General features: G+C 41.2%; 1 protein-coding gene across 4 annotated transcripts in view; it reads right to left on the reverse strand.

The window, feature by feature from the left end:
• The window catches only part of MAP7D2 (MAP7 domain containing 2), an 81254-nt gene extending 70612 nt beyond the window's left edge, over positions 1 to 10642 (reverse strand). For 3 of the 4 annotated variants that reach the window (XM_058824955.1, XM_058824953.1, XM_058824954.1), the window contains exon 1: positions 10450 to 10641. In XM_058824955.1, the coding sequence (XP_058680938.1) occupies positions 10450 to 10492 (43 nt within the window). In that variant the 5' untranslated portion in view covers positions 10493 to 10641. Of the gene's footprint in view, positions 1 to 10449 lie in introns of all 4 variants that reach the window. The other variant, XM_058824952.1, reaches the window with a different exon arrangement.
• Between the last annotated feature and the right edge of the window lie 9426 nt (positions 10643 to 20068).

Consider the following 20068-nt stretch of genomic DNA (forward strand, 5'->3'; position numbering starts at 1 on the left):
AGAGCAGCTCTGCTGAATGTGGAGCCCCATGTCACAAACACTCAGGCTGAAAGCCAGCACTTACATGGGAATCCTACACTCTTCCAGAATTTTCTTTCACATGTAGATACAAATCAAAAGCTACAGAGTCAGGGCTTGAAAAACCTGCCTACCCATAGCAAGGGAAAAGAGGAGAGAGATGAGTAGGTTGAGTTGGCTGAAGAAATAGAAAGCAGTAAATATTTTGGAAGAGGCCAGGAAGGGTTGGGGATGCAGCAAAAGCCACATGCTGTCCTGCACATGTAAAGAAGTCAGGAAGAAGGGAAATGTAGGGCTACACACACACAAGAAGGCTGCTCTCTAAGCCTCAGCTGACAGTAGAAGAAAGAATGGGCTAATGGGCAAAGGGACAAAGAGCCTCTATGCCCATCTTCTCTAAGCACCTTCTCTACCCACCATCACTAACAGCCAACTATACCCACCTTTTCTACCTCAATGAGGATTAATGCTATAAACAAAAAACAAAACTAACACTTCTTTTTTTCCAGTAGATCAGCCTCAGAACTTCTTACCTGAGAATACAAATGAGATCTGAAATTAACTTGTCCCAAACAAGCAAGCAAACATTTTGGTATTGCTCCTGTGCATAGGCAAGAGGATTATCTAACAGGCAAGAAAGAAATATTTTTGTCTTTGCTTTTAGTATTTTTTTATTGATGCACCAAATATTTCTGAATCAAAAGGAGACAGTTGACTAGTAGCAGAAGATTAAGAGATTCTTGTTCCTGATTAAACATTTGAAGACTTAGGGGCAGATTACTTCAGTGTAACATGCTTCATTAAGTCCAGAACCTGAAGCCAAATCCTGTACCACCTTCTCAAAGCAGAGCTAGATGATGCACACTGAAAATCTTTTCCTCTACAAAACTGACACCATCAGTTCTTACCAGTCTGTGTAAACTTTGACACAGGAAATTCCCAAAGACCCCAAACTGTATACTCAAAGAATGTCACTCTAGCTCTACCTACAAATAAATATGTGTATTTATTTATTTCACTATTCCCCACTTGCCACACCTTCAGCACTTGGCATCTGTCAGACAACAGTGAAACTACATTTTTTTACCAAACAACACCCAAGAAGAACAAATTTGGTTTATTCTGGCAAGGTACAATGTAATGGGCTAGATTACACAGCTGGAAACAGACAGGGATGGCTGAATACTTTCAAATCTAAAATGCTGGAATTATAGCTAGCTTTTAGTTGCTGAGCAGTTTTCCACATTCCCTTAAGAATCTTATTTCTTGGGGTTTTTCAGTTGTACAAATTTATGAAGGAGTGTATAATATAACCAGCTTGAAACATTGCTCCTCAGATCCAACAGTTCTCAGCCATTGGGTCAGAATAGGAAAATTACATCTTCCAAATACTACTTAATACCATGGAGATTTTGACCAGAATTTCTCAAGATGCATGCATCACCAGGAGATACCTGGATTCATTTCAGTGCAAAATAGTCATTAACAAACCATCTTGAGGACTTCCGCCCCTCTACTTCTCCAAGTCTATAACTTAAGTAAGTATATCACACTTGCAGCACATTAACCAAGAGCTGTTCTGAAGACTAGGAAAACACTCCTCACCCTATTTGTTTTTGTTACCTTTGATTTTCAAAGAGCTCTTTGATATGGTGATTCTCTATTTCTGAACAGGAACGCCTGAAGCAGAGGTTAAATAGCATGGAATGCGTTTTCTTTTCCTTTCCACCTTTTTCCTATTCATGGTCTCTTTGCCTGCCCTGCAGCTGCCACAAGAAAAACTTCAGAGCTGCTTCAGCCCTCTGGGGTCTATTGTAGGAGGCATGGGGGCTGGTGAGAGGTAAATTCCTGCTAGAACCCATCTGATGGGCTCAGTCTCCTCCATCAGGCTTTTCTCTTCCTCCCCTCCCTAGGCTGGATGGAATGGAGTGAGCTCTGCTGGGGCAGCAAGAGCAAGAATTACTGTATTGAGTGTAATTATGAAATTGGGGCAAGAAGCAAACTAGAGCATGGGAATATGTACACACAGAAGATATAGTCAAGATGTATTTTCTGGATACATCTCTAAGTCCTCTAACCATAATTTGAGGGACTCTAGGAAGCACACTGGATACTTGCTGTGATCTTACACCCCTCCATTAATGCCTGTTTCTAGGCATCAGGGAGGACAGCAGTGAGACAGTTTCCCTCACAAGGTGGCCACCCTTATGACCTTGTAGGCAGGACTGAGTGGATGTGAATAGGGAAGGAAGAAAACACCATTAGAGAGAAAAATAAAAAGCCAACTTCTAAAATCTTAAGAGATATCCTAGTAGGGTCTCATTTTATCAAAAGCACAGATGCACCATTATCAGCAAGTAGGCACCAGAAGGTCTATGTAGTGCAGGGGTTCTCATCAACAGAGATTTTAGGGATCTTCCAGGAGCATCACTGTGCTATTTTAAAAACCTTTTTACTTGCTACATGGCCTGTAAGCTTGTCACTATGCTTTAGGGAGCACTCACTACAAGGAGGTTGCACGAAGACTTTCCTTATAGTATTCAGTTCATCTTCAGCACTTCAAACAGACCATGACAAAAATTGGATCTGAAAGTGGATGTGCTTGTACTGTGTAACATAGTTTTCAGTGCCACTCACACATAATTTGGACAACTTCATCACAGATTAAATATATTAAAATTCAAGGACAGGCTACTTTTTTATTACATCCTTTGGCTATATGAGACTTAAAGGAAGACTGGATAATGGCAGTGACTCTGTTATAAGAACAGAGATTGCAAAAACCTCAGAGGCAAAAAAACCCCAACCCAAAACAGGGAAAACATACTGCAAGGCATGAAAGAGACGCAAAACCGCTCATAGAATATAAAAATTATTACAGAAACCAAGTTATTTACAATATCTGTAAATGCCTCAATCTGTTCAGTTATTTCTGTTTCAAGTTTTCTTTCAGTACTGTAACTTGATAATGCCAAAAAAAGCAACCTTTCTCCATAATACATTCTCTAAACCATTTCTTCCCTAGGCAGGGCTCAAACATTTTCATTCAGTGCCATAACCTGGCCTCAACGAGCCATGAAACACATCCCAGCTCACAACCCTGCAACGCAGCACTCACATCCAGAACCTCATCAAAAACTCATTTGTGCCAACAAGAGGGGAAGGTCACCCTCTTGTTTCACTGCATCATTAAAACCACTTCCTCTGACTATTGAAAAGTGCCATGTTTACTTGTAACCACAGCACTTAGAGCCACTAAACCCAGGAAACATAATGGAAATACTCACATCTATTAATAGACCATTAAGCATATGGGAAAAATATGTCCTGGGGCTGATGCATGGTATCAAAAGTCAAGACACATGAAAGTAAAGCCCTACTGGCTTCAGGAGAGGGAAAGGAGAACTAAAACTCATCCACCATTTATTTTGGAAGCCATAATTTGCTCACTGTTTATCAACATTTTAAGAGGTCCAACAGCACACTGCAGTTCCCTCCTTGAGGTTTCTTTCCCCTGACACCGAGTGGGTCTGCACACACACAGATGCCACACTCAACACAAACAAGGGAATGAAAACTGGCAAGATGCAGGCAAGTCACCAGCAAAAGGCAAACTCTTCCCATTTGTTGATACCACCCTCCCATGGGAAGGGAAACCAAATCCCCTAACTTAAAATATGTAAAAATCACAGTAATGATGTGTGGACAAACACTGCAGTATGTCCTGTTTTCCCTTCTGAGACAAAAGGAAAGGGCCTTTCTTGGGTGATTTGTCATGCAGCAAACTTAGAAGCATAAAAAATATTTTTGTTTCACATGGCTGGAGTGTTTTCAAAATTAAGTTTAATTTACTCCCAGTATAATTGGATATTGAAAGTTTATTCCAACTCAACAATCAAGGCTAGTTTGTTCAAACTGGTCTATCACTGAAGTGAGAAGGCAGCAGAGCCCTGCCTGGACCCCCTCAGCACTCCTGCTGTGGTTACAGCCCCAGGCACGCACAGCACATTTGGAAAGTTTGTATCTTTCTCTTTTGATTGCAGCCACCTGAAGAATTTCAGTATTCCACACCCACGAGCAAAATTAATTTCAAACTACAAATATTTGAATGAGCATTCTTCTGAATTAAAGCAGAGCCTTGATGGCTTCTGCTTGGCACGAAACAAGTAATTTGATAATTCATATGGATTGAACTGGGCAAGGCATAGTTGCAGATCTTCCTAAGTGAAACAAAACCTCAACACATCCTCCAGCATCTGGCACCAAAACAGACAAATTTGTACTAACTGTAGTAGTGTTACCACTGTTTTCTTGAAGACTTATTTATATGTTTTTACAGTGGCATCCACAAATTGATATATGGTATCGTGCACTTTTATCTGACACACCCATTCCCATCCTATCAAAATCTCAGGCAGAAGTGATAAATTCTCACTCATGTTATTTATTGAAATCTCTACTAGGAAAAAGAAGTATCTAAGAGAAACTATTCAACAAAGAAAACCAGATTTATGAAGCTTCATGTAATTTCTTCCCAACTGGTTGAATGCACAACACACCTGTGATGGTGTTAAGGTTATGGGGCATAAAATCCATTTTCATTTTTGTGCAAGCAGATGTATTAACATGCACAAAGCCAACAAGGCACCTGGCTCTGGCATGAAGTAACAAAGCAGAAGACACTCCAGATTAAAATGCTCATCATTTCACACCAAGTTAATACATATTCCATAGACTGGTCCTCTTGGAAGGCAAATGCAAGCACACAGGAGCACATAAACAACACACGTAATTACTACTGAAGGGGTTAACTTTGAAAGCTTCGACAATTTCATCTATTTCTGTACTCAAAATACAGAAAATAAGAGTTTACAGATTTTTCACAAACCAGAAAAAAAGATTTGAATGTCCAGAGCTCAAAAAGTTAAGCATTACATGATGAACAGGAAGCAATCACTTCTGTTAAATCATTAGAAGAAATTGAGTTCAATGTTGTTTTTCCAACTGGTCCAATCAAAAAGCACATACCTGTAACACTGGAACACAAAAAAAGTTGCATTTTACACATTGTAAAGGAATGCATATAACAAAACTGAAACATTAATATGAGAAGGTTGCTACTGGCATCTTTATGCCAAGAAAAGTAACATGAAAACACAGTGAAAAAAACAAACTTTGGCACACAGAGAAAAACAGTTTAAAACAGTTTAAACAGTTTAATGCCTAAGCAAACAGCTACCACAGCACAACTGTGCAAACCCTGCACAACATCAGGAATACCTCTCCTATTCATCACTGCTTTGGAGCCCCTCACTGAAAAGCTGCTAAAACAACAAACACCTGCTGTGTAACTGAAGCTGATGCAAAGATCACAGCAATGCTTTATCAATCTCAGCAAAGCAGGCATTTGTCTGCAGCACCTCAATACTACAGGAATAATCAGCTCCCCCTCGATCAAAGCAAAGCACACACAAGCACATGAAAGAAGCAGCAAAAGCCTTTAGATATTCCAGTGCAAAAGCAAAATTGGTGTCCCAGAATTTAGGGCAAAACAGTTTGATCTGACATTTGGCAAACAAAGATGACACACACAAATAATACATTAAATGAAAAGAAGCACAATACTTCACAAAACTTCAGATCACAGAGGGCATAGATATTAAATAATTATGGGAAAGTGTAACTACTGAGAATAATGCATTTAAGAGCTACAAGAAGAAAATTACAAAAACTAAGAATATGACCAACAAGCATTTGAATATATCAGTTCATTACAACTGCAAAAAGCCTGAAATGTACATGCATTATATATGTGCATACACAGAGGACAACTCAAAGCCAGAAGTAATTGCACATGAAAGATTTGGATTACTATTTAACTACAACAAGAAGTACTTTACTAAGATTCTTGCAACATTCAGATCCACAGAGAGTGCTAGGGTTTTAGGATCTTGACACAAATGAAGAAAAACAATAGTGTACTCTTTGAATGACAAAGTCTGTCAGATGCATTAGTCTTTTAAACAACACAACAATAATCTTGGGGTTTTTTTTAATGGTTAGATGGATTTCCACTTTGTGAGACCCACTTATCTTTGCACAGTGACACAGCATCATCATTAATCATTGTGGAGATAAGACACAGTGAAAGGTATTTCTAAATATCCTATCTAAAGCCAGCCCAGGCTAATGTGACAACCCAAGTCACTTTTTTCACTGGTTAAACTGCTTGAACACATTGGGAAAACTGATACATACCATGTTCCTACATGCACTAATTCCAGACACAGAAAATACACCAGCAATGTAGCCAATTGTCATGAAAACACCAAACATGAGTCAATTACAGCAAAATAACTCAGAAATTATGTAAAGTGACCTAAAACAGGCAGATTAAAATTAACCCAGTTACAGTACTGAACTTTGCTTTTGATTACCTCAAGAATCTTGGCTGAGCATTACTATTCCTTCCAATATTTAAGCATATTATCCAGATTTTCCCTCTCAACCAGTAGATGTCCACAAGAAAGTTAAATCTGAGTGTGTAATAAAAGTAACTAAATGCAGTTAGCATTCCCAAAATTTGCATTAGCTTCCTGATCAGCTTCATCTTACAAATAAATGGACCTGTACAGTCCAGTTATTTACAAAAACTCCATAAAACAGTATCTTAAACAAAAAAAGCACTGTATAAATTGATGTAGACTCTAGACTGAGGATTACTGCTTCTAGGATCTGCTCAACAGCTTGAGCCAGTCACAAAGGGCTGGAAGCTGCAATGCCCTATCAGAGAGCTGGTGCAAAAACCTGATTTCACAAGGAGTGGTCAAGATAAGTAAAAGAAAAAGCCAAACAAGCTACTCAATAATCCTGACACTGGGACCTTGCAAGGGTGAAACACACAAGAAGGAAATAAGATGTTTTTTCCAATCATCCAAGCAGTCCAGAACTGAACAGAATTTAAAGCCTTGATTTATTCTGTAGCCTTAGAAAGCATTTATAAGTAAATGCCAGACATAAGATTTTTAAGAATTTCACCTGTCAGTTTTGGTCCACATACACTGAGTGACTGATAACCAAAAAAGTTATAATTGCATTTTATTTACTCATGAGCTTTAAAAAGGTTTACTACATAAATCTTCATACAGTATCATCACACAGGATACACAGTTTCATTAACATTAAATACATACATGCTTCTTCAATTAGCACATCTAGAAATAATTACCTAATGTTCAATCAAACATTCCTGATGCCTTTCCACTGCTATGGATGCACCAGGCACCAAAGCAAAGGCAGCTCTGTGACACTGTACAAAGCTGTCCTATAAACACTAAAGCTTTCATATGCTTTACTTCCCTGACCTGTGCATTTCAAGTGATACACCTTCCTTTTACTGCTGCAGCCCCAGAATGCAAAGGCAAGACGTTTTTCTTCACTGCCGTTTAGTGAACTTTACTGGGAAGAGATTTGACTTTGCTTTTTTAAGGACAAAGCCAATACTTTAAATACCAAAACAGTAACCTTGAGAGTGTATTAAACTGCCCTGAACTAAAGCCAATACTTGCAAATGGTAACATCACATGAAAAGCAGTACATGAATTAACCTTGGGGATAAACCTTGAGTGTCCACATATGAGAGACAACAGTACAGTACAAAAAGAAGAATGTAAGTACATGTTGGTTAAATAATTTTGGCCTATGAGAAATCACTTGGAAAAGCAATGAGATCAAGAAGAAAAACCCACACAGTATTTTAAAAGGAATCCACACATTAATTCCTTTCACACAAACTGGTTTTGTGATATACAGTCTAGGATGGCACATCATTTTTTCTCTTAAATTCTTTTAGGCGTGATCATGTTTTATACAAGGAGAAAAACCCAAACAACCAACAAACACACCTTACTCTGAAAATCAAAGTGTCCAGTATTTCAACCTCCTAGCACATACTTTAAGCAAATCTCACCAGGCAATAAAAAGGAAGACGAGATTCAATACTGAGCCACTTGTCCTTCAAATGCTCTTTAGTCATTACCTTTACCATAGACAGCAGCAGCAATAATGCCCACATTTTGGTCACCTAACACTCTCCCTGACAACAGGATTCCTACAGTGTCTTCTCATGCTATTGTTTGCCTCATGCCTTTGATTTTTGGCAAAGGGATATAATTGAGCTCTGCAATTATTATTTTTTTGTGCCACAGAATTTTGCTCCTTGCTTGCAGAATTAGAAACAATTTAACAATATTCTCTCCTCTAGCAGTCAAGAGATGCAAAAAAAAAAAAAAATCCATTATTGCAGGCTTGTTTGTTACAGCTTGGTCTGGGCAGACAGTGTGAAGTGCCTTGCTTGCACTGCCATCCTAACAATTCCCCCAGTACTGGAGGATCCTGCAGATCAAAGCTCAGATGCTGCCAGAGAACTACAGTTTGGGAAGGGGAACAGTGGCTACAGTCACTGCCTGGTGTTGGCAGCACCCTTTTGGGAACAACACCGTGGGAAAGAGCATTTTCCTCTGGAACAGAGAGGTAAGAGTCTTCCTATCCCTAGGACCAAGGCAAGGACTCCAGGACCAAGACATACATACAAACATGAATTAAGAGAGCATCATGTCCACATCCGCATTAATGATGCACTTTAGTAGCTGTCGTGCTTGTTACAAAATTGGCAAGTCCCACAAAAAAGAGCCTCATTCTCTGCTGCAGGAGATCAAATGCCATCCATAGTGCTGTCTGTAACACACCCCACACATACACAATCTTTACACCACATCATGTATTATCTTCTAGCAGACAACTCAAATAACAAACTTGGCCAAGACCACTCTATATATACTGCCTTCCTTGGGTATTAGTGCTCAAATGCCAATGCTTGACCACAAGTAATGACATCTGTCTGTGCCTGCCCATGCCCTACAACAGATGACCCATTTGATACAATCTTTAATTAGAGTACATGCTATCTTTTCTATGGATTCCTCATCTCATCAAGGTGAAAAATGCTTTATGTACTGGTTAATATAAAGAGTGAAGGTTTTTTGCAACATTTGCCTCTGAAGTTAGAATGTATTAAAAAAAAAAAAAAACACAAAAAGAAAAATGTCTGGGAAGAATGCAAGTGAATATTGGGAAGAATTCCCTATGCTTTAGACAAGAGGTGTGAAGAAACCTCACAAATATGAATTCTGAGCATTAATTTCCTCCTGTCTTCCATGTGAAATACTAAGAAATGGAGACCCAAGCCCTAGGAGTGCATGACTGCTCAAACAGCAACAGCCTTACAGCAAAAGCTGTAACTACTGAGCATGTGGAGAAGGGTGAGGAGCAGCAAACACAGGTGTTCCCAGCTGCTTCCTTAGCTCCTCACACCGTGTTACCTCAGTGTAGTCAAAGTCTCAGATGCCCTCTCCATAAATTTGAAGAGTAATCCTTCTTTATCTCCCAAAACAATTGCAAAGCTACTTTTAGTCACTACAGTGGCTTAGGACAAACGGGGAAATTAATTCCCTCTTATGCACCAGGTTTAGATGGTTTACCATCCACAAAGCATAGGCTCCATACCAGATAATTAAGGTAAAAGTGTAATGAGCACCTGCATAACACCTTAATCACCGCTCATCTCACACGGCGCCCAGGGAAGTCTGTCGTGTGAAGAAGGAGCAGCCAGACCCACCCCAACACCTACACGGGAAGCCAAGAGCCAAGGTCACGACCACCAGCCTTGGCTCCAACACCTCAGGGTGCTGGGGACTTGATCCCATGCCAGGTGCTGTTCCCACATACAGCACAGCACCCTCCACCACATCTCACACACCCTTTTCATCCTCGGAAATTAAAACTTCTGTTCGCCGAGCAGCGAGGAGAGACCTTACCCAGGAGCCGTGTCTATATAAGGGCTCTGCGTGCGGTGCTCACGCCCGATACCCGCTCAACCAGTTTGTGCCCGGGCTGGGCAGCACCGGCACAGGCAGGCCCAGGCACCGCCGAGCAGGAGCTTTACAAATCGCTGCTCTGCACTTCGGGGCACAGCCCGCCCGCCCGCCCCAGCAGCACCGCCGGCGGCCGGGGAAATCGCGGCGGCACAAAAGCCACCTCATGGCAAACACCTCCCGCCCCACAAAGGGCAAGGATGGGGACCGCCGGGAGCCGCGGGCGGGACCCGCTCCGTGTCCCCTCGGGAGCGGCCGCCCAGCGCCGGCACCGCCGCGGCTCCCGCCGACAGCGGCGGCCCCATCCCTCCGAGATGGCGGCCGCACCCGGCGGCACCTGCCGGGGAGCGACCCCCGCCTGCCCCTGGCCGGGACTCGGGCAGCGCCGGCGCCGGGCGGCGAGAGACGGGACGGGACAGCGCCGGGAGAAACCGCGGGATGCGGGCAGAGGAGCCGCCGGTCCCCCGGCACGTCGCGGGGCCGCGGCCCCATCCCTTACCTGTGGCCCGCGGGTGGCTCCGCGCAGCCCCGGGCTCCGCCATCTTCCCCGCCGGTGCCGCCACCGCGTCCCGCCGGGGCCGGCTGGGCTGGCTGCGCCCGCGGCCGCCGCACAGGCGCAGTGCCCGCCCCGGCACCTGACGGCGCGGCGGAGGGAGGGGAGCGAGGGCGGGCCGCGGCCGGGCCCTCACGGCGGGGCGGGCCCGCTGCCCAGGTGGGGCCGCGCCCCGCCCTCGGCGCTCCGGCGGCGGGGCTGCGCTCGGGCAGGGGCGGCTGAGCGGCGCTGCGGTGCCCGGGCGCGTTCACTCGGGTTATCCCCCAGAGCCGAACAACCAGCGCTCTCCGGCTTTCCGGGCCGTTTTCCCAGATTTTTCCATCCAGGTGTTTGCGCCCGCTGTTTGCAGCCTCGTGCGGCCTCGGGTGAATCGATGGCTCCGGGAAAGGCACAGCCGTGTCCTCCCCATCCGGCTGCGGTCCCGGTTCCCTTCGGGCCAGGCTGGCCCTGCAGCGGCAGGACCACTTTGTACTCGGTGTTAGAAGGGGAGAAATTAACATAATCTTTGTTTCTCCTCATCACTCACATACTAGCAATTGAACTCCTCTCCCCAAAATTTTAACACACACACCTTGTGTGCTTCTTTTGCTCCCCCATTGCTGGTTTCGTGTTTCCGGACCGTGTTGGGGCACAGCAGTGCCAGGGGAGGGCACGCGGCCACAGGGCTTGCGGCGTTGGGGCAGCTCCTGCCCAAAACGTTGCCAGAACTGTGGTTATATGCCAAACCCCTTATTGACCCATCTTCACTGCCAATTTACCAAAATTTAAATGTAAGATAAATTTAACCCTTCCACTTTTTATTCTTACTCCTTTTGTTTTCTTCTTTTTGCCAAGCAATTATGTTACCTTTTTATTCTTCACCTGAAAGTACAGACCATAGTCAATATGAGAGGAAGAAGGAGGACAGCATTTACTTTGGTTTTCCTGATGTGTCTCCTATTTCCTATGAGGCAATTTTTCTGTTGGGGTGGTGGGCAGCAATTCTTCCATCTAGACATTGAAGTGGTGTTGTCGTGTGTGGGTTCACGCACCTCAATAAAAGTTTAGCCACAAAGATTTAGGGTTTCTGGTGTATATAGTAATAATTATTCCTAATGTTGCTTTATCAATTAAATATGTAATTTTCATTGCTTATAACTCTGCCACATTTTGAAAGTGGCAAATTACGTTTTCATTTCAGCTGTTTCTCCCACTAACGCTACATCAAGGGGCTCCACTTATTATTCTACCTGTCTAAAGATTAAATTGCACAGTTTTGATCACATTACAGAAGAGAAAACCCATCTCTCTTACTGTAGCTGTTCCTCCTAATTTCCAGGGGCTCCTTTGGCAACAAAACCAAAAGAAGGAAGAATCTCCTGTGACAGTAATTAATCTTCAGCCTGTTGGTTTCTGATGAACACATGGGAAAGAACAGCTGGTCTCAGTGCAAGATATATGGGCTTAGTGATGAGGAAAAGGAAACACAAAAGATGTATTTCCAGGACTGGGAAACAGGACAGCAGAGAATGGATGTGAGGGATGAAAAGATGGAAGATTATGGTCAGACTGGAGAAAGGGATATGAGGGAGGGAGGATATTCAGGCAGTAGCCAGTGGCTGAAAGGAGATGGGGGCACTGGAGAATCTGCCCTGAGGAACAGCAGCCCACCAGTGCTGGCTCTCAGGTGGTTGTGAAGCCCATAAGCACAGCATGTCACGTGGAGAAAGAAGTGTTCTCCTACAACTGTAATTTCCTCTGATAGTTGGTTCACACCATTCAGACCTGCAGTCATGCCATGGAAAAAATATTAAAAAGGAGATTTTAAAGAAAACTTAAGGAAACTATGCAGAAAACATGAGACCTCCAAAGACAATGCCCTCCCCTATAGTATTTTATGTTGTTTGTGATAGGAATCACTTTTCAAATTACCTTTGCAGAGTGTTTTTTTCCACAAGACTCCTGCCTCATTCAATACAAGGATGTCTTTAATTAATGTATAGTTCTTCAATGTGTCTCTTCATTTTCATCATGTAAAGTGGAATCTTTCACGTCATATTCTCTGTACATTCTTCAAACCCTGCCTTGAAGGCAGCTTAATTAATTTCCATGATGACTTTCCTGTGGTAGTCTTATAACTCCTTCAAAACATTCATAAATTTAACTTTGTAGCAGCCTTCTTAGTAGTACTATTATCATATTTTGCACACAGGGAAGAGCTAAAGGAAGGTAATGTGTCTGGAGTTGTCTGTAGTGGTTTGTTAATTCTTTTATGTTGTGGAGGCTGGCAGGTGGTTTTAAAGCAGGGAACAGTGGATTTAATACAATGTGCATCCACCAGCACCACGGAAACAAGAGCATAACTGTTCTTGCTCAGGTTTGACTTTAAACACTTTATAGATTTTTAAGCACTAGATGTAGTGGGTTACTTAGGGTAATCTACAAAGCTTTGGTATGCACTTATACCTGGAGTCAGGAGCTAATTTCAGCATGTCTTTGTATCCTTCTTTATGATAAATAGAAGAACTCTGGGACATTTTTTAATTTTCAACCTTCAAAAAGGAATTTATGAACAGTTTAATTTTGCCCATAGTTTACAGAACAAGATTATTTTCTCGACTATAGAAGCAAAAGGGACCTTCCCAGCTGTGGTGGGACTATGGCCAGCATTTGCATGCTTAGAACTGGGGATGTCACCATGCTCCTCCCTAACTCTGCACAGCCCACCTTCCTTAGATGTCCCTTCCTATCAGCAGAAGGAAAGCATCCTAGAGGCTGCACATCACCAGGAGCAATGGGAGGGTCAACTTCTGAGTGATAGGAGAAGGGTTACACAACTTTTACACAGTCCTATAGTCTTTGGTTGCTGAGGGATTGGAAAATTTCTCCTCATCTCCTGGGCCAGGAGTGTGAATTATCACAGCACTGCCTGCAAGGGCAATGAGACAGCAGGGAGAAGCTGTGTGCTTGCTGGGCATTACCAGTCTCTGATCAGCAGCTCTCTGGCAGAAATTATAAAGCAGTGCAGGAATTTTCCCAACACAGAACTTCATGTCTGTAAGGCATGTCACATTGAGCACTCCATTTGGGAAAGTGTTTATTGCAGATACTTTGGTTATTCTACTTTCTTCATCTGAAGCCCAGTTTGTCCTGCTTTGAATGAAGCTCTGGTAACACTTGTTCTAGATTGTTGTACTTTGAAGCACTGTTCTTTCATTTAAGGTGTGTTGTGCACTACTAAAATCAACACCACTTTGGATTTCTTTTGTGGAAAAATTTTTCCTCTTTTCCCACACATTTTGAGGAGATTCTTTATTTAAAAGGGTCTGTGCAAATGAGCTACCATAGGTGATGGTCAGCCTGTGAAAACCTGTGAAAATCTCAGAGGTAAATCTGCAGAGAAGTAAATTCTTACAGTCAGCTCAGGATGCAGACAGAAAAAAAGCTGGAGAGACTGATAATTTTGCCACCTTAACAGACATTCAGATAAAAACTGTCAAAAGTGTAAACTAAATTTTAGAATCTTGGCTTCTTTTCTCAGTGTTTTTGAGACAGTGGTATCTATGCAACCAAAGCCATCCCACCCTAGGAATGCTTCTGAAGGAAAACAGAACAGTCAGTACTGAGCAAACTAGCCAAATTTACAGTGTTACAAATCTATGTTGGTCCACAGTTTTTGAATCAGTAGCCAAGAATTTGAGTGCCCAAAAAAAAGTAAGACAAGTAGAATGGCTCCCTGGGGTATTTCACTTGGAGCAATGAGCCCAGTGTCATGCAAACACTGCTTGTCAGAGATGGTAAATCCATTTATCTCAGGCACTATTTGTCTGCTTTAATTTCAAAATCATCCTTCCTTTTCTGAAACTTGGAAGTCCAGTGCCTCACAATCTCTGGATGAAATTCAGTGCTCAGACCAAAGTATTTTTACAAGCAGTGCAAAGTCATCTGAAGAGAAGTGCTCCTCTTCATCAGGTGTTCTCTGAGATAAACAGAACCTGAGTCAGAAGTTAGACAGTATTTCAGCACATGCATCAGAAACTGAAGAAAGCTGGTGGGTATAACTAAATAGAGTTGTTCCTGATTGTTGAAATATTAACCTAGCATCTTAAGCATTCCCCTAAAATAGATTACAAGGTCAAGGTCACATAGGGGTAAGACAAGGGGGAATGGCTTTAAACTGAAAGAGGGCAAGTTTAGATCAGATATTAGGAAGAAATTCTTTCTGGTGAGGGTGGTGAGGTACATGGACACTGCCCAGAGGAGTTGTGGATGCCCTGTCCCTGGAGATGCTCAAGGCCAAGCTGGATGGACATTTGAGCAGCCCAGTCTAGTGGAACGTGGCCCTGCTCACCACAGGAGGGTTGGACTAGGTGAGCTCTAAAAGATCTCTTCCAACCCAAACTATTCCATGGTTCTATGAAAGGACAGAAACACTCATGGAGTAATTGACTGATAAGAAATCTTCCTCATGAGAGATCAATCTTACATAAAAAATCATGGGCACTGAGTCAATAAACTGTTGAGGACCATTGTGATAACAGAGAAAATATTTTTTTCCAGTAGCTTGAAATCTTTCTAAGGAATGTTGGTAGTAGCAGTCTTGAAGGTAGATACCAACAGCAAAATGGTGCTCTGTTTCAAAACTATAGTTTTGAAATCAGAACTCATGGTTGTATTTCTGAAGGACTTCTACCTTTTAGTCAAAAATATTTTAATAAAAAATAGTTGAATTTGCCCAGGTGAAATGGCTTCAATTTCTGTTTATCTCTCACTGTTTAAGAAGTCACAGGTACTCACAGGCATCTTCTCCTGACTGAAGAGCAGGAACAATGTGCAACTTAGTCTGGAAAAACTTGAACTACATCTGTCTGCTTTATTTTTGTGTACACATATATCAAGAACTGTCATTCAGTGAGTAATATCAGCCTAGTGTTAAAATAATTTTTAAGATTAATCATAATGGATTGCTTTTTTATTTATTTGACATGTGAAAAGTGTATTCTTTCTCCTTCATATTAAAGTAGATTTTATTAACATTGTTAAATGTTAAATTGATAAATCACATACCCCAATATTCTATGCCATATGTGCTTTTTTGTACTCTACAAATGCCTTGAACCAGGGGCATATTTTCACTTGCCTCACACTTTTCACTTTTATCCTTTGAAGTTCAGTCATAGCTATTTGATTTGGAAAAGCTTGGCACTAACAGGGTTGATCTTCACAAAAATAAGTGAAAATAGAGCAGGAGAGGAACTCTCTCATCACCTTGTCTTTTGTTATTTGCTGACAGCAGAGGCATTTCAAGTCATGTACAAACATAGCCCTGTATACACACCCTGCTTTGCTGAGCATGGTTATGGGATAAACAGTAGTGGAATGCAGTACAAACCTATTTCACATTGATTTAAACTGATTTAAACTGATTATTTTGGCATCAATATTTCATTGAAAGGGTGGTATTTATTATTTCTCCAGTTCTCCTGTAAATAAGTCCTTAAATATTTGCCACCAAATGCCTGCTATTCCCCTCCAGATTCAAAACATTGTGAACCATGAATCTTAGGAGCTGTGTTACTAATTGCTTTGCAGATTTGTGGGCAGGTATCATTGGGCAATAAGAACAAGTTAGATTTTAATGAGTTTTGGATTGCTTTTGAATCTGGGATGCAACTAAAGGTTATTTACTGCAGTATTAGGCAAAGAAAAGGCAAAAGCTCTGTCAGCTTTTCATGCTTTAAGAGGATGTGACAGTCTTACCTTTGCTGGGGGAAGCAGGAGAAGATAGGTCTTGCTTTGGAAAGGAAGAATGTCTGCCCTGCAGCCATAGAAATATTTTTCTGTTTCTCTTCACCACCTGCTGAAGTGAGTGATATTTGCCTGAAGGATTTGCAGTTATTTGTAGTACTTTTGTTTAACTGCACCAGGATACTTTGCGAGGAAGTGGAATATTCTTCCCCCAGCAGTACCTCAACTGAACATGCAGGAGAAGATTATCTTATATAGGAGAGAAGCTTGGACAGGAATGTTCCTACCTCAGACTGATAATGCACTGCTCTCGAGTTTATGGAATATCAAACCCTAAAATGTTTCTACCCTGATTGAATGCCTAAAATAGCCTTAAACTAATTAAGTTTAGCTATCATTGAATAATAATTATACTGTATCAGATGTCAGTCAGTCAGTAGAGAATTCGTTTTTTATTTTTTTGGTTAAACTAGCATCCCAAGTATGATAAATTCAGTCTCTTTGAAGAGAAAGGAAATCGTGACTACCCTGGGGATGCAAAACCTCTGCCACATATAGACCAGGTAGTCCAAGCAGTTGTAGTCTTGAGAGTACAGAACTTTATGGGCAGCACTGCAAGTGCACAGCCAGAGTGCCTCACAGTCACAGTGAGACATTTGCTTTGTGCTCACCACTCCCTAAATGCCTGCCAAGTCCAGTGCCTCAGCCAGCTCTGGGAGAGACATGATAATTCTAGGAGAGAAGTCTGTGTGCTATAGGTCTGCTTTCATAACTAATTTTCAGTGATTTATTAAATCATAAATATTCATTAATTTTTACCTTTTAGGAATCTATGACAGATGCAGATGTAATTTAAGAAAATACCCAATACCTGCCCAGCATAGGGAAGTAGAAGTCAAATTCTGTTTGCTTTTATTGAAAGAGAGAGAAAGAACATTGTAAAAAACAAGGATTTTATTTACTCTTATAATCACTTTTTCATTCTTTCTTAAATTCCACAGACAAGGGTTGTGCCATGTGACTTGGCTCACTCAGACACAGAGGCAGCAATGCTGGTCCCAGTGATTCTGTGGCTGCTTCAAAGCATGGTAAATCAGACTGTGCCTGCAGATGGTTACAGTATGAAGGCCTCCTGGTTATTAAAATGAAATCAATAATTTTTAAGCAAGCAGTATTTGAAAAATGGTTGAGCAGAATCTGAAATCAATTAGTATAAAATATTACACCAGGAATTTTAACACAAAAGGGGAGGGTCTATTGATAAAACTTGTTCATCAAGAATGAAATGGATTTTCAGACTGAGTTCCACTGCCTTCAACACAGCTACAACAAATTACTCAGTCTGTCTCTGAAGAGAAAAATCAGTTAGTGCATTTCATAATGTGTAAACATTCCATAACAAAATCCTAACTAGATAAGCTAAAAAGATAAAATGACAACTTCAAGGAATCTCATGGAGCTGCATTTAGATAGTTGTCATGTGTTTCAAACTTAACTAAACATCAGATATAAATCAAACACTAGTTTAATTTCACAGGTTAAAGGTCACTCTCATTTACTGCCTCCCTGCCAATCCAATCATGGAACATGCTGCTTCCTCTAGATTTGAATTTTATAGGAATTACAACTCAGCAAATACAGTGTATGCTTTTGGTACATATAAACCTCTGTAGCCAACATAAGAGAGACCAAAATTTAAAAAAAAAAAAAAAAAGCTAGTTATTGAATAAAAATAGGCATGAGAGATTCTGTGGAAATAGTGTTAAGGGTGGTTCCAAATGCATAATGCTGGTTTTGTAGCCATTTGGTGTATTTTCTGAATTCTAGCTTTTTAGCTTTCCCTCACCCCCCACTGAAAATCAAAATTATACCTAGCATGTGTTTTCTAAATTCTCTCTTTTATATATATTTACTGCATATAATAACGTTCTTGTTTTTAAAATAATTTGTGATATTTATGAGAGAAGTTATTTACTCTGTCTTCAAGCTCAATTTGAAGATACAGCCTGATGTAACTATCACAATTAATTGGGGAAAATTATGATGGCTAAAACCAGTGTTTCTATTCAATGAGAATTTTGATATTTCAGAATTTCTTTTTATTTCAAATTAAAGTAATGGAAATTACTTTCTTGAAGTTAAAAGTATTTAATAATTCTACACATTTCTTCTACATATAAGAAAACTATGGTGAAGTTTTCATAGCACTCTTGCATATCTTCTCACTGCAGTGTAGAGATCTGTTAGCACATTTAGGAATAGGTTTTACAATATCTCCATATTTATAGAGGAACTAAAGGTACTTATTTTCTTTTCCAATTGACATGACAGACATCTACACCCCTGTCTAATTCCAGCTCCCAGGCTCCCTTGGATACTGCAGGCTCTCTGACACTCCAGTACAGCACAGTTTGTTTTCTAACTTTTTCTTTACAATCTTTACTTTAACATGACTCCTTCTATTCACACCATCCCTTTCTTTTATCTGAAGTCATTCATGTATAATGACTGTTCTGCCATCTTTTTTTTCCTCTTCCATCTTTCCTAAATGATGCATATAATTCCATCCTATTATTCCAGCCACAATTGCTAATCCTCCACAGGTATCTGTGTTAGTTAGTTTTGCATTCTGACACAGTAGTTTTGGATCCTCTGTCTTGTTTTACCAATCCAATATCTTCATTCTGGCCACCACAAGAGGCTAAATTTTAGCCAGCAGTTTCCCACTCCATATATCAGTATTGGCACTTTCATTCCTCTGACCTTTTGATATTCCTTTCTCACTACATTATCATCATGCAGATTACATGAAACTTTCCCAGCTTTGTTCCCTACTTTAAAATTTAAGCTTTTATCAATCAAATTAGCCTTGATCCCAGTTCAGACCTCAAACTACTCTCTGTGTGCATGCATGTATGATCCTCTTCCAAGAATGTTTCCCAATGACAGACCAAACTTAAGCTTTCCTACAGGTCATCTGTTGGTTTTCACTATCAAGTTGCACTTTCCTTCTAAATCTTTAAAAAACAAAATAATTCCATTCAATTTTATTGATATTGTATTAATCACATTTAACTGGGTTATAATTTCAGACATTTTTCTATGCCTTCCTGCTAGCTGCCAATTGCTTCTGCAGTTGGAGCAATTTTCCTATGTTTATTCATAAGTCTTGACCTACTGGAACAAAAGTGTGCAAGAGTCAGAATGATCATCTCTTATATGTGTTTTAGATTAGCCAAACTAAAAAAAAGTATTTTAATGTTCTAAGTAAATCACCCCCACTTGACAGACACAAAACCACCCACAGTGGAAGGCACTTGGTGTCAAAACCAGGAAACCAGGAATGCCAAAGCCCAGCTGGAACTGAGACTGCCAAGGGGCACTGGTTGGAACAAAGCAGATTATGGAGATTGCTAATTGGAAAAGCAAGTTCAGGGAAAATGGACTTCTACTGACAGAGGCCCCTTGTGATAACAGGTATTAACAAAAAAGCTGATGAACTCAGGGCCTTTCTTCTGCCTCTATCTTCAGAGCCAAAGCCAAAGCTCCTCAATTCCTGCCTGTACAGACATAACTGGGAGGAAATTGGGCAGCCAGCAATGCAAGAGCAAGAGGTTAGAGAAGCTCTATGCATTCAGATCCACTGGGCTGGGTGGGAATCACCCCAAGCTTACTGGGAGACCTGGTGGGCCTGACTGCGAAAACACTGTCAGTCCTCATCCTTAAAAAAAGGCAAGAAGAAAGACAGGAGTCACAGAATCACAGGATGGTTTGGGTTGGAAGGGGTTGAGGGCTGCCCTCAGCCACATCTCAGTCAATGGCAAGATCAGGGAACACA

The sequence above is a fragment of the Ammospiza caudacuta genome, chromosome 2 (assembly GCF_027887145.1).
Source record: "Ammospiza caudacuta isolate bAmmCau1 chromosome 2, bAmmCau1.pri, whole genome shotgun sequence".
NCBI lineage: Eukaryota > Metazoa > Chordata > Aves > Passeriformes > Passerellidae > Ammospiza > Ammospiza caudacuta.